We start from the raw sequence: 13,722 nt of genomic DNA, 5'->3' as shown, positions 1-13,722 counted from the left end.
TCTGACACGGTGGCATTTTATAAAATGTGTATTTTTTGGATAGACCAATAGGAAAAATATGGTAAAATACATTTTTTTTTATAATTTGCAATGTCCTATAATAAAATATAATTGATTTATTTTATTGTGTTGTTTTATTTTACTTGTGTGTGTCATGTGTGTCGAGTTACTGTCAAGTTACTATCAAATTCAGTCGGCTATGGCTTTCCATATTCTTCTATGGCCCTCCATACTGTTAAAGCATGATTAACAGCACTATAGTAGATTGTGTTACGAGGGAGCAAAATTGCATATTTATAGCGAGGATATAAATTGAATTGTGAACAAAGTGAAGTATTCTATATGTAATTGAATACTGAGTGTAGTGACTGGGATTCGAAAAGAAAGGGTTATTTTCTTCCCTGCACTGCGAGGAGGGTGCAAAGAGGCACTTTTCCTCTTTGCTATTAGGGACCAAAGTGATACTTTTCCCTTCAAGGACACATTTTTTTTACATGGTTACATAACATACCATTTTTTATGTTCATATAACATATCATTATATATAAATTTCCTAAAAGTTGATGTTAATATGTGTAGCAAATTTAATTCCACCTTGTGTCTTAACACTTGAATCCCTCACTACGCTCAGGATTAAATTTAAGAATACCTTGCTACACTCAAGATATATATCTCATTTTTCTCCCTTGTTGCACAATCTACTATTGCTACCATTTGACACTTTTTTTTTCATATCATATAAGCAAAATACTAAAATATGAATCAGGTCTGTTGTAAAAATATTATGCACTTAATCAACACAATTTTTTTATACATAATATTAAAATATGTTACAACATAAAAATGTTCTCATAGCAATATTATATAGGTATTAAGATTTATAAGATTGTAAGTATTAAGATTTTTAGTTATTAAGAACTATATTTGCAGTGCCCTTACAGGGTTCATAGCTGTGCTATACCTACTGAAATGTACCAACTTATGTACCTATGATAGCAATAAAGAATTACTGATTACTGATTATTACTTATGTGCAAACACTTTCCGTGGCGTTAATATTTTATACAGGCCAGACAGAGTTATTGAACAGAAAAGTGTCACTTAATTCCCTCCTAACAGGGCCGAAAAGTACCCTTTCTGAATGGGTGATGTGAAAAGCAGTAGGCGTCACACCGCAAACTCATTTCCTTTTTGAGCACTAACTACTTAAAGCAGACAATAAACCAACAATCTAAAGTTATTTGTTTAGGGCACAGGTCCTTCTGTAGTTCTCATCTGTAGGCAGGTGCGCTTATGAATCACTACTAGGAGTTAGCCTGTTTTCACATTACCCAATCCAATATCGGATGTCGGAAGGATTTCAATGGAAAAAATCCAAGACGACGCCTGTAATGTATGGGATATCGGTCCAACATCTGGTATTAGATCGAATAATGTGAAAACGTACTTATGGGTGCTAAAATGAGTAATAATGTTAATATAGATCAAGACAAATTTATGTTTATTACACTCTAATAACATGTAGTTGCACTTTTCAAAATTAATGGGATACACATTCTCTGTCCAAAATATCTCTGCATCTTTCATCAATTTCTTCTTCACAGGCATTGTGTTTGTCGCTGTTCCACATTTTGGCAAATTAGATGAACTAGCTCTTACAAAATCGCTAGTACCTATCCACGTTTTCCCAATTCAATGGGCTTAAAAATTGTAATCAGGTCCGGGGTTCAACGCAAAGGCCGTCGGCAGCAAGCAGGGCAAGCACACGTCTTCGTTGATGCAAGTAGAATCAGGTCCAGGGTTTAAAATCAAAGGTCGTCGTTTTAAGCCAGTAAAATCACGGTCCGGGGTTCGAGAGCGAAGGTAGTCGTAGAAGGAGGCAAAATCAGAGGCCAGGGAGAGAAAATGAGTCGAAAACAGTAATAAATAGTTCACCAGATATGGTTATGAATTCTCCGAGAAAAATGTCAAGCTGACAATCAACTGTCAGTGTCTGTGGCCAGCACAGATTCAAAATGGAATTTTTTTAAAGACTAAGACAAATCTCATAACTGCCGAAGTGGGTCGTACGCGCAGTCGAGCAACACGTTTTTATTTTTATAAAATGTATGGTGCCACCAAAAAATCTGTAACTTTTTTCTGTAAATAGAAATGCTTATTCCTATCACCAGAAAAAATATCAGGCGATTTTAAAATTTTCAGACATCCCCCATTAGGCATTAAAACACTCATGTTATCTTATTAACACAACAAAAACAACACTCATCTTTTAATGCCTACCATTATGCAAATGTCACATAAATAACTAATATCCAGTTGCGGCTACGTGTACACATGTACGCTCAGTCCGTATACAGCTTTAAAAAATGTGGGCATTTGAAAAAATTGGAACTCACAGAGTTGTTAAAAAAAAGTTAAATCGCTGTCGGTTTTGCAACGATAATTAAGCATGGAATTTCAATAAAAACATCGTGAATTATACTAAGCTATAATCTAAATTCAGAACGTGAAAAAAGTTTAGTTTTAAATACAGATTTCAAGCTTGATTATCATTACAAAACTAACAGCGATTTATGTTTTTTGTTAACAACTCACGCTAATTGAAAGTCATAAATTAAAAAATGCCCATGTAAACCCATGTCACTTCTATACTACGACTTCTAATCTATGCACTCTATGCAGGGCTCATCATCGCGACCGAAAGGTCGTAAGCGCCGAGTAAAATCGTAGCGCTTGCGACGTTACGGAAGCAGGCCATTGGTTCACACCCCGCCCCCTCGCCCCGCCTTCAGCTTACAGGCTGTGACACGTTCGTTGTTTGCTATAGCTCCTCTATACGAAGTAATAATTACTCAATGATTCGCCATGCACTTTTGCAACTGATAGTACCATCGACAACACTGTTAGCTGTACATTTGTAATCCTTATTACAAGGGCATAAAGTCTACCGATGGTTAGCTAAGAGTGTTGCTGTTAGTACATAATAAACATCCCTGGTTATTAATAAGCGCCGTCCGCGCACTATTTACGAATTTAATGTTACCTATTTCTGCTGCTGATAAAGTTACGTATATGACTGTAGTCCAAACACATAAATAACTATACCTAACTATTTCTACACAGATTATTATTCGCCAGTTCCGTCACTTTAATAGAAAAAACATGTATGGCGCGAATGTTAACCCGTCGTCTGTTTCTGTCAAAAAATTGACATAAAATAATTAACTTTGACATACATTTTTAAAGTCCAACGCCATATGTTAGGACTTAGGATCCTTATCAAACAGACGAAGGGTTAATCGTCCCGGAGAACATTTAAATTTCGCGCTTTTTACTAGTGAATGACGCATGCACAACCATAGACAAGAGCAAATCACCGTACCGTGCGCATCGCACTAGCCCTAGGTTGTTGTCCGTACATACATACGTTATTGTACAGTAGCGACAGCTATCATAAAGCTAGGAACACACTACGCGGACGTCCGTCGTAAAACGACCGCGACCGCGACCTATCAGTGTGCACGGAACAAAACATCCAGAGAGCCAGATTTCGATCGGACGTCCGTGCGCTCAAGGCCATGTCCGCGTCCGTCGACCGATAGTTTGCACGGTTATGTGTATTTCCATTGTCCAGATTCCCGTCCGCGGTCGATTTACGACGGACGTCCGCGTAGTGTGTTCCTAGCTTCAAGCAAGGAACACGTCCGCGTAGTATGTTCCTAGCTTAAAGCTAGGAACATACTACGCGGACGTCCGTCGTAAATCGACCGCGACCGCGACCGATCAGTGTGCACGGAACAAAACATCCAGCGAGTCAGATTTCGATCGGACGTCCATGCGCTCAAGGCCACGTCCACGTCCGTCGATCGATAGTTTGCACGGTTATGGCTCCCCACAGACAGTCTTAAAAATTCATAATCTTAAAAAAAACTTGTATGCAATCTGACAGTTCAGATCTGTCAGTGTCTTTCCGTCGTAAAGCTAGGAACATACTACGCGGACGTCCGTCGTAAATCGACCGCGACCGCGACCGATCAGTGTGCACGGAACAAAACATCCAGCGAGCCAGATTTCGATCGGACGTCCACGCGCTCAAGGCCACGTCCACGTCCGTCGACCGATAGTTTGCACGGTTATATGTATTTCCATTGTCCAGATTCCCGTCCGCGGTCGATTCACGACGGACGTCCGCGTAGTGTGTTCCTAGCTTAAATCGACCGCGGACGGGAATCTGGACAATGGAAATACACATAACCGTGCAAACTATCGGTCGACGGACGCGGACGTGGCCTTGAGCGCACGGACGTCCGATCGAAATCTGGCTCTCTGGATGTTTTGTTCCGTGCACACTGATCGGTCGCGGTCGCGGTCGTTTTACGACGGACGTCCGCGTAGTATGTTCCTAGCTTAAAGCTAGGAACATACTCCACGTCCGTCGACCGATAGTTTGCACGGTTATGTGTAATTTCATTGTCCAGATTCCCGTCCGCGGTCGATTCACGACGGACGTCCGCGTAGTGTGTTCCTAGCTTTAGGCTCCGCGCACACGGGCGACAAAGTTGCTCGACGACTTTTTTGTCTCTGTCGTCACCCCTTGCGACAGTCTCCGAGGTGCGCACACGGGAACGACAGCGACGTAACCACAGACTACTAAAAAGCTATTACCATATTCTATTATCTTTGGATATTTCGGATGCAACTTTTTCTTTTTTCATGAAATTGAGAGCCTATCTAAAATAATTTTTTGGTACTTCAGAATGAGTGTTTAAAAGTTTTGATGATTTTACAACCCGGCATCGTTTTTTCTTAATATTGTCGGAATATTCTTTTAAATTCTTGTCATATAAAATCAGTCTTTCCTCTACTTCTTCAATTAAAAGACAGATATCAATGTCGTCTTCAACAATCTGCATTTAAAATTATCTTTTTTTTCGAATAACTGGCAACATTGACAACCGACCGACGACTGTTTTGTCGCCGTGTGCGCACTTGCATTGAAACCCATAGGGAAGGAGACAGTTGCGTCGCAGGCCTGTCGTCGACCCCTACGACAAAAATGTTGCGTCGCACCGTGTGCGCACCTTCATACTAGCCCATAGACCGAGCGACGGAGACAAAACTGTTGCGTCGCCCGTCTGCGCCCAGCCTTATTGTCCAGATCCCCGTCCGTCGTAAATCGACCGCGGACGGGGATCTGGACAATGAATATACACTAAAGCTAGGAACATACTACGCGGACGTCCGTCGTAAATCGACCGCGACCGCGACCTATCTGGCACAACAAAAATCCACATAACCCGTGCAAACCGCGTCCGTCGACCGATAGTTTGCACGGTTATCGGATTCCCGTCCGACGGACGCGGACGTACGGCCCGTCGTGAGCGCACGGACGTCCGATCGAAATCTGTCGACCTCTCTGGATGTTTTGTTCCGTGCACACTGATAGGTCGCGGTCGCGGTCGTTTTACGACGGACGTCCGCGTAGTGTGTTCCTAGCTTTAACCGTGCAAACTATCGGTCGACAGACGTGGACGTGGCCTTGAGCGCATGGACGTCCGATCCGATCGAAATCTGGCTCGCTGCTCGCTGGATGTTTTGTGACCGTGCACACTGATCGGTCGCGGTCGATTTACGACGGACGTCCGCGTAGTATGTTCCTAGCTTTACGACGGACGTCCGCGTAGTATGTTCCTAGCTTTATAAACGCTAATCAAATGTCATTGTAACCAACGCGAAGCGACATCGAAATTTCATGAATAAAGCTTGCTTCGTGTCAAAATTGAATTCGTTGTAACTAGGCTAAAAAAGTGTTCTGTTGAAACCTCGGTGAAGTAATTTAAGTTTAATTATTTTAAGAGTATTTATCGTACTACAACTATTGATCCAATACAAAATGAAACGAGGTTATGACTCCATGAACTCGTCGATCGAAATTAGTTCCTACCGTGACCAACATTTTAAGGTTCGCTAAGCAAGTTTCTTCTTCTTATCAAACTATTCAATGCTTGTAATTCTCATAAAGTTATCACACAATTCATTTGTAATGTTTTGTACCTAGGGATCCAGAAATGAGCAGGAGAAGTTACTTCGATCATCTGCAACGCTTTACATAGGAAATTTGTCATTTTATACAACAGAAGAGCAAATATATGAATTATTTTCGCGGTGTGGTGATATTAGGCGAATAATCATGGGATTGGACAAGTACAAGAAGACTCCTTGTGGATTTTGTTTTGTTGAATACTATGCTAGAGAAGATTCAGAAAACTGTATGAGGTAATTGCAGTTATTGTGAATATGTGATATATATGTTAATGTAATACTACAATAATGACGATGTCTTAGTCCAAGTTGCCAATCTTTGAATAGTAATTACTACTAAAGTCTAAATTTAAGCAACTGCTGCACTAATTATAATTGAAAGTGCCATAACTTTCTAAGCAAGAGGATGCACCAACCTATCACATCCTTTACTCTTAGATTCTTTTATTTTATTGAATATGTATAAGTATAACAATATGTTATTTGTTTTTGCAGATATATTAATGGTACTAGACTAGATGACAGAATTATTAGATGTGATTGGGATGCAGGATTCATTGAGGGCCGCCAGTATGGGCGTGGGAAAACAGGTGGACAGGTAAGAAACGCATGATTGAGGTATCAAAGGAACTCTTCTAATTTAATCTCACCCTTCTGGCATTGCTTATGGGCAGTAGTACTTGGTTACATTAAGGTATCCTTCCAAGGTGGCTCATTAGCCTTTTAACTAAAAAATGCTGTTACACACTATTGTAAAGATGAAATTATGCCAGTTAGGTGCCGTGGCAAGTTGCTTGCAGTGAATGTATAATACTTTGGTTTACATATTTGTCTATCATAAGATTAATAAATTGAGAAGAAATAGATTATTTCTCTTTGGATTTTCACAGTGAGCTTTACAATGATGCATGTTGATTACAGGTGCGGGATGAATATAGAACAGACTATGATGGTGGGCGTGGAGGCTACGGTAAAATTATTGCACAGAAGATCACCCCAAACACCATAGAACGCCAATGATGGCAAAGCTGTTATGCTGTGTTGTGTAAACTTATGTTATTTAAGTGTGAAAACATCTTGAGAAAGACTGGAATGGAATGTAATTTAAATAGTCATAAAACTCATAAACTTTTTTTTATAAGTAAAACAACATTTTTTATTAAGAAATATTTATTAAAATCTCATATAAGCATTTAAACAACTACATGCATAAATATTTCATAAGAAAAAGATAAGACAACTTAAACCTATGTTTTACAAAATGATGAACTATATGCAACCATATAGGAATGAATTACAATTCGCAACTTTGATAATATGCACTGTTAACAACATTAACCCTTGGACCACCATGAAACTACGCAACAAGATCATTACATTCATTCGGTATCAATGTATGTCACTACTTTTAATATAGGTACAGTTTAAGGTGGCCCAAGGTTTAATTTGGTAAAGTTTAATACTGTACAGTATATTAGAAAGTCAAAAGGTGCAAATATTCAATATGAACATGTGAAATAACAATAACAGATGTAATATTACATGTTTTTTTAACATTAAAGACATTTAATAAATCGCTGGAACACTACTTGAGTATTACTTTAAATAACATTAAATCATAAATTAAATATAACAAGATCATACCATCCCATACATTAAAATGCGACCGCCTACGAACGCGCTTACACTCCACCACACATAGATGGCGCCACAAAAAATGCCTTGTTGCCACCGATTATTTGTAGATTGGCATTAAGTGTCAATTCCGAGCCGTAAATCTATGTCAAAAGTGACACTTAACGCCATCTACAAGTATATTCGAAAGCTACAAGACATTTTTTTTGTGGCGCCATCTATGTGTGGTGGAGTGTAAGCGCGTTCGTAGGCGGTCGCATTTTAATGTATGGGATGGTATGATCTTGTTATATTTAATTTATGATTAAATCCAGAATTGGCTTAAAAAATACAACAGTTACAACAAAGTAAGAAACATAAAACCATGAAAATATATTTAGTCTTGAATAAGTTAATACCCTTATTTTGCATTAATTTCTGATTGCAGGTGGATAAATCATGTTTTATATTTATTATATCCTTAAAAAAATGTTTAATTTCTATTTCAAACACAATTTGACTAGCTTTGCGACATGTATATTTTTTTAATTAAGTGTTTTTCAAATTGGCTGTACTTGAATATAGCATAGCGAAATATTTTTATTCATACATGGGTGAATCAACTTTTTCTTGCTTTTTGCAAGAATTACCCTTACTTATTATTAGGTCTACTTTTGTGATTTTTAACCTTACCATCGTGAATAAAGATCCTTATTTCACATATACCAATTAGGGAAAAATTTAAAAACGATTCATTTTTAATTAAAACAATATGTGACCCAGTGGAAGAGACACTTTTTTCATACAAAAGTGAGGGACAGCTATGTCCACTGGGTCACTGCTCGAAACAAAGTTATAAAATAGGAAATCCTATAATTACATGTTGTATTGCGTAGCTATTATATTTGTCTTTAATATAATAATTATACATTAATTAGACTAAATCCCAATTAAATTTTCTGACCACATGTAGTCGAAGTATGCGAAATTTTCCTGGCAAAGAAAAGTTGATTCACCCACATATTTTTTATTATACTAGTGCACATCCAAATTTAAGTTAACTAAAATAAGGCATGGAATTGAAATCTTCACGTCAGCTTTTTGCACCCAAAGAGCATTGAAACACTACGTTTTATGTGCACCTACATGGAGTATATTTGCCGTAAATTACTTACAATAAGGTTGCTGTGCCAGACCATACATAGATGCGCCTGCTCCGACCGCGTTAGTTGCGTTGGCGTCATTACCATTATTTCCTCCCCGAGATGATTAGATCCTCCCAAAGATCTTAGTTATTATACACATTGAAATTTGAGAATACAGGCGTGAATTTATTTATTTATGCATAGTTACACTTACAAATTAATAAAAAAACTGTTTCTCTGTGTGGCTGGGAGAAGTTGACAAAAAATCAAAGTTTACTCGTGCGTTTCCAGTTAGGGACGTTAGTAAACATAGGATAAGAGTACTAAGGAATACGGAAACGCACTAGTAATTACATAAAATTAGTAAGTACTGAAAATAAAATTGGAGACCATGATTAATTTGCCTTAACATGAAACACAATTAGAAAAAATGACTTAGTAACGATATGTTTACTTGTAAACATATCGTTACTACATATGTTTACTTGTAAACATATCGTTTGTATTCGATTCAACACACATACATTACCTCTACTTGATATAAAATGCTTACACATATTAATAAAATAAAATAAAAAAATACATGTATTTAGATAACAGATCATAAATTTATAGAAATTATATAAGTTTTTTTAAATGCATTCTAAGTTGAGATTATCAACATAGAAATAAACATAAGTGTAACAAGGCCTACACATAGCGCACGAAAGCCTACGAATCGTGAACCAGTAAGAAGTATACTTAGTATAGTCGTTCCGTTTCTGTAAGGCAGAAAAGCCATAAAACTATTAAAACTCGTTACAATAGCATTATTATTTGCAAAAGGTAAGAAGTTGTAATACGGAGGAAACAGTTTTGACCCGAAACACAGTAAACATAAAGGTTAAAGTGATGGAAAGAAGTGATTGAGTCTGGTGAACAAAAGAAATTTAAATTTAATTTTATTTAGTTTAGGGTTGACACAAGTAAACAAAATAATACAACATTAATAATTCTTTGTAAGCTAAGTTTTAATACGTGATCACGACATATTAGCAACACGAATAAAGTTTAATAAGATTCTATATATTATTCAATCTATTAAGTAGAGCCCATTTAAAGATAAAAGCTATCTATTGAGTTTTCTGTTTTGTTAGTTTCCATAATGTAACTTTGTTCATGCAAAAAAATGAATTTTGTTAGTTCCGATGTGTAAAATAATTATTAGTAATAATACGCCTCTGAAGTTTTTATATCAATCCTATTATATAGACTGGCGGATAGTAAGCAAACATTCATTCAGGACTAAATTAGTTTAAATACTGAGGAATAATAGGCTAATAATAGGGCACATAGGTCTTCATATATTCAGCAAGTATGTACAAGTAACATACTTGTTATATATACTACATGCCGTGGCCATGCAATTCATAGGTGTAAAGTAATTTAACCGGACTTCACAATCCCATGTGTTCAAATTTTCTGGTAGAATTTTCCCGTTCCGTGGTTTAACTATGTCCATCCATCCTCATATAATGGTCACGTGATAGGTAAGTTTCAATAAAATATAATTTTCTCAAACATGCAATGAAATATTGTCTTTACGTTCCTTAAAATGGGCTGGGAAGTATCGCTTTTTGGGCGCAACAACTCGAGAGGACTGTAAAGGGATTTCATATTATTTTTCAGGCCTAGGCCTGCAAAGTAACTTTTTTTTATAAAATATTGTCTTTTAGAGCATTTTTTTTTATTTCATTGTATGTTTGAGAAAAGCACTATACATGCCTCGGCGTGAAAATGGATTCCCGGCCTCGTATCCCTATCCGGCCTCGCTCGCACGCTCGCTCGGCCGTATATACCCACTTGGCCGGAAATCCTCATTTTCCCGGCCTCTGATGTAATGTACTATATTGATTCACTTCGCGAATGATCTTTTACTGACAAGTAGGCATATTAAAATGAACACATTTCCTACAACATACATTGGTCCTAGTACGACACTCCCGATGGTGGCACAGTGGCAACCCTACCCTCCAATATTTTTTATTGCTATTAAAATTTTAGTGACTTTCATTTGACTTTGAACCTTAACACATATTATTACGTTAGCTTTTCGTACATGTAATGAATGACTTAAGCTATTTTTACAATTGATTAACTAATTATCTTAATTTTATGGCTCTTTTACCTTAACCCGCCGGACAAACTATAATGAATAATATTGAGGTTTTTACTCTTCATCTTCTATTATGAAAAAAAAAACGTATCTGATAACAAAATTTATATCGACTTTAAAGTTCAAACCCGCGCGCGAAGGCTTGGCATAATCACACGCTAGTTGTAGGCCGGTTTTAAAATCTTAATCCCTTGGTGTTTCCGGCAACAAGTCAAACCAAAGAGTTTTTGCTTCTAGGAAATCGTACTGGTTGAGGTGTACAATCACCTAAAAAAAAAGATGGCAATTTAGTTAACTACAGATCAATTTACAAAAGGTGGCACGAGTGGAATGAACAAAACAAATGACACCTGTATTGATATACCTACTACCATTTTATTGGTTAATCTGTCACACACATGCATATTTTCATTGAATTATTCGTTCCATTCGTGCCGTATCCTGTACATAAACAGTAAAGTTAAACACAGGGTACAATTCGATTACGAAGTTCCGTTGGTCATTTCATGGTCCCTATTCTATTAGTTCCACCAAAGACATATGTAACTCCGTAATAGACGGATAAAGTCTAAGAAAAAAACGTACCCCAGAACTATAAAGAAAAAGGTACGGTGGCCTAGATGGCGTTCTTCTTTGGGGGACGCTCGGCTAGATGGCGCTAATATTAATATTTGACATTTGAACACATATCAAGATAAGAATATGGGCCAAATTGTCAAAACTAAGGTTCAAAAGTTTTAAGCCTGTGTCGAGAGATGGCAGTCTGTGCACTGTGATTACATATTTTACTTTGACAGTAACTCTCTATAATACTCGATCCTCTTTGGTTCCACATAAGGGCCCCCACAGACGGGAGACAAAACTGTTTTGTCTCCGTCGCTCGGTCTATGGGCTAGTATGAAGGTGCGCACACGAGGCGACGCAACTTTTCATACAAATACGACGGAGACAAAACAGTTTTGTCTCCCGTCTGTGGAGGCCCTAACTCAAGCACTTGTAGTGTCAGTGCGGAATAAGAGTATTAGAATCTCAGAGCATACAATTACTAGAGAGCGTCCATCTACAAGACTTGTTGTTAGAGAACTTCCGACAGGCGTATTCAATACAAATCGCCTGGTATGTTCGATCTCCTTGTTTTTCCTATATCTGTGATTAGAATATATGGGTTCCTGGTACGGCCATCCACAGGCTAAAATATAAAAGTACTGGTTACTTAATAAATGTATTGACAAAGAAAATACATAGCCAAACAGGAATACTTGTCAGCATTTAGCAGTTCCTCTTCGTCGATTGGGACTTTTTGAATATCCCGGACAATTGAGCATTTCTTTTTTTTTTGCCATTTTTTTTATTTTGATTTTTTTAGGGATTTTTAGGTCAATTGTACTCAGAATCACGAGTAGATTCAATCTCACTGGGAGAGAAAAAGTGTCCCAGAATTTTCATACATATTTGTTACCCCACACAACATGTACGGAAAATGGTAACAAAATAAGAAATATCGTATGGGACAATTTTTTAAACTACTAGGATTGAATAAGCTAGTGATTCTGAGTAGAAATAGCATTTTTTTTTCAAAAATATCACATTTCAATAAAGTGGCGAAAAAAAAAGACATGCCACGCGTTTCCTAAATTCTCCACCTTGTCAGAAATAAAAATTCGGCTTTAAAATGGCGGTGTTTTGAGGTAGACATAAACAATTAAGTTATGAACTTCACCTGTACCGGTGTTTTAAGGATATTTCATTTTAGGCGTCATATTCCTAGCCATAAAAATTGACATACAATCAGCCAGGTATTCAAGACAAATATACCAGGTATTCAAGACAAATATACTCTTTGTTGATTCCTATAAAGTCTTAAGTCATAATGTGGAGTTTGTCCACATTTTCGTTATACTATTTTTCGCCTTAGATGAGTTCGGTGACACTTCCAGAAATTCTGAATTACGCATACTATGTTCGCAAAATATTTTTGAAAAATAATTTATACTTTGACAAAAAATTATGAAAAATATTTAAAAACTACCTATACTTTTTTGAATATATTGCATTATCAGAGCTTATAAAAAGGAGATAAAATTATTTCATGTTAAAAATACATATTAAACAGAAAATTTATTTTTTCGATTATATTTAAACATCACCATTAAAAAATCGCCCTGATGCATCTGTAGCTTTTCAAAAAATTGGTTAATCAATTAAACATAACATATACAAGAAAATTACTATATACCTATATAAAAATACAATTTACCTTTACCTCTACAGAAAGATTAAACATACCATTAAAACTAAAGTTGAATCTAAAAATAATTAAAAACTACATAACAAACTATACCTATATACATATAAAAATACTTACCTACCTACAGTAATAACCCAGTTATAAGGAAAATACCCCTTCCAGTAGGTCGGCTTGCGGCATGGACCCCATGACACGCGGCGTTACCTCTGTATCGCAAGTGAGATACGTTGACAGAGGTACGCGCCAGCCCTGGGGTCCCCTGTGGTGTCGACCAGCCGTGCCGACAGTGCCCTCATGAATGATTTCATATCGGCCGACCAGGGACCCAAAGTCTCAACTGCGAGCGCCGCAAACTCGTAATCGTTGAGCAACGACGAGTATTTACGGCGCTTGAGAATTTGGGCCTGGTCAGCCGCAGCTCCGGCCTGAATGCGAGTCTCCTGAATGTGGGACTGAGCAAAAGTGTCTACACACGTTGCGTCCCACACCAGGGTCCTTCCAGTGCTTATTAAATAGAT

At 37.3% G+C, this 13,722-nt stretch overlaps 2 protein-coding genes across 5 annotated transcripts in view; one reads left to right on the top strand and one right to left on the bottom strand.

Moving 5' to 3' along the window:
- Positions 1-5,736: 5,736 nt before the first annotated feature.
- Positions 5,737-7,630, top strand: LOC125241915 (nuclear cap-binding protein subunit 2). Its single transcript, XM_048150624.1, has 4 exons — positions 5,737-5,962; positions 6,059-6,276; positions 6,538-6,640; positions 6,964-7,630. The coding sequence occupies exons 1-4, from the start codon at positions 5,894-5,896 to the stop codon at positions 7,060-7,062; spliced, it is 489 nt and encodes a 162-aa protein (XP_048006581.1). The 5' UTR covers positions 5,737-5,893; the 3' UTR covers positions 7,063-7,630.
- Positions 7,631-10,832: 3,202 nt separating this feature from the next.
- LOC125241913 (extended synaptotagmin-2-A) overlaps positions 10,833-13,722 on the bottom strand; it is a 46,784-nt gene continuing 43,894 nt past the window's right edge. For 2 of the 4 annotated variants that reach the window (XM_048150618.1, XM_048150621.1), the window contains exon 24: positions 11,826-12,145. In XM_048150618.1, coding sequence (XP_048006575.1) covers positions 12,056-12,145 — 90 coding nt within the window. In that variant the 3' untranslated portion in view covers positions 11,826-12,055. Of the gene's footprint in view, positions 11,224-11,825; positions 12,146-13,722 lie in introns of those variants that run through there. The other 2 variants (XM_048150619.1, XM_048150620.1) reach the window with 2 other exon arrangements.

This window comes from Leguminivora glycinivorella, chromosome Z (genome assembly GCF_023078275.1).
Source record: "Leguminivora glycinivorella isolate SPB_JAAS2020 chromosome Z, LegGlyc_1.1, whole genome shotgun sequence".
Classification (NCBI taxonomy): Eukaryota; Metazoa; Arthropoda; class Insecta; order Lepidoptera; family Tortricidae; genus Leguminivora; species Leguminivora glycinivorella.
The sequence above is the reverse complement of the archived record's forward strand: the minus strand, read 5'-3'. Positions and strand labels throughout refer to the sequence as shown.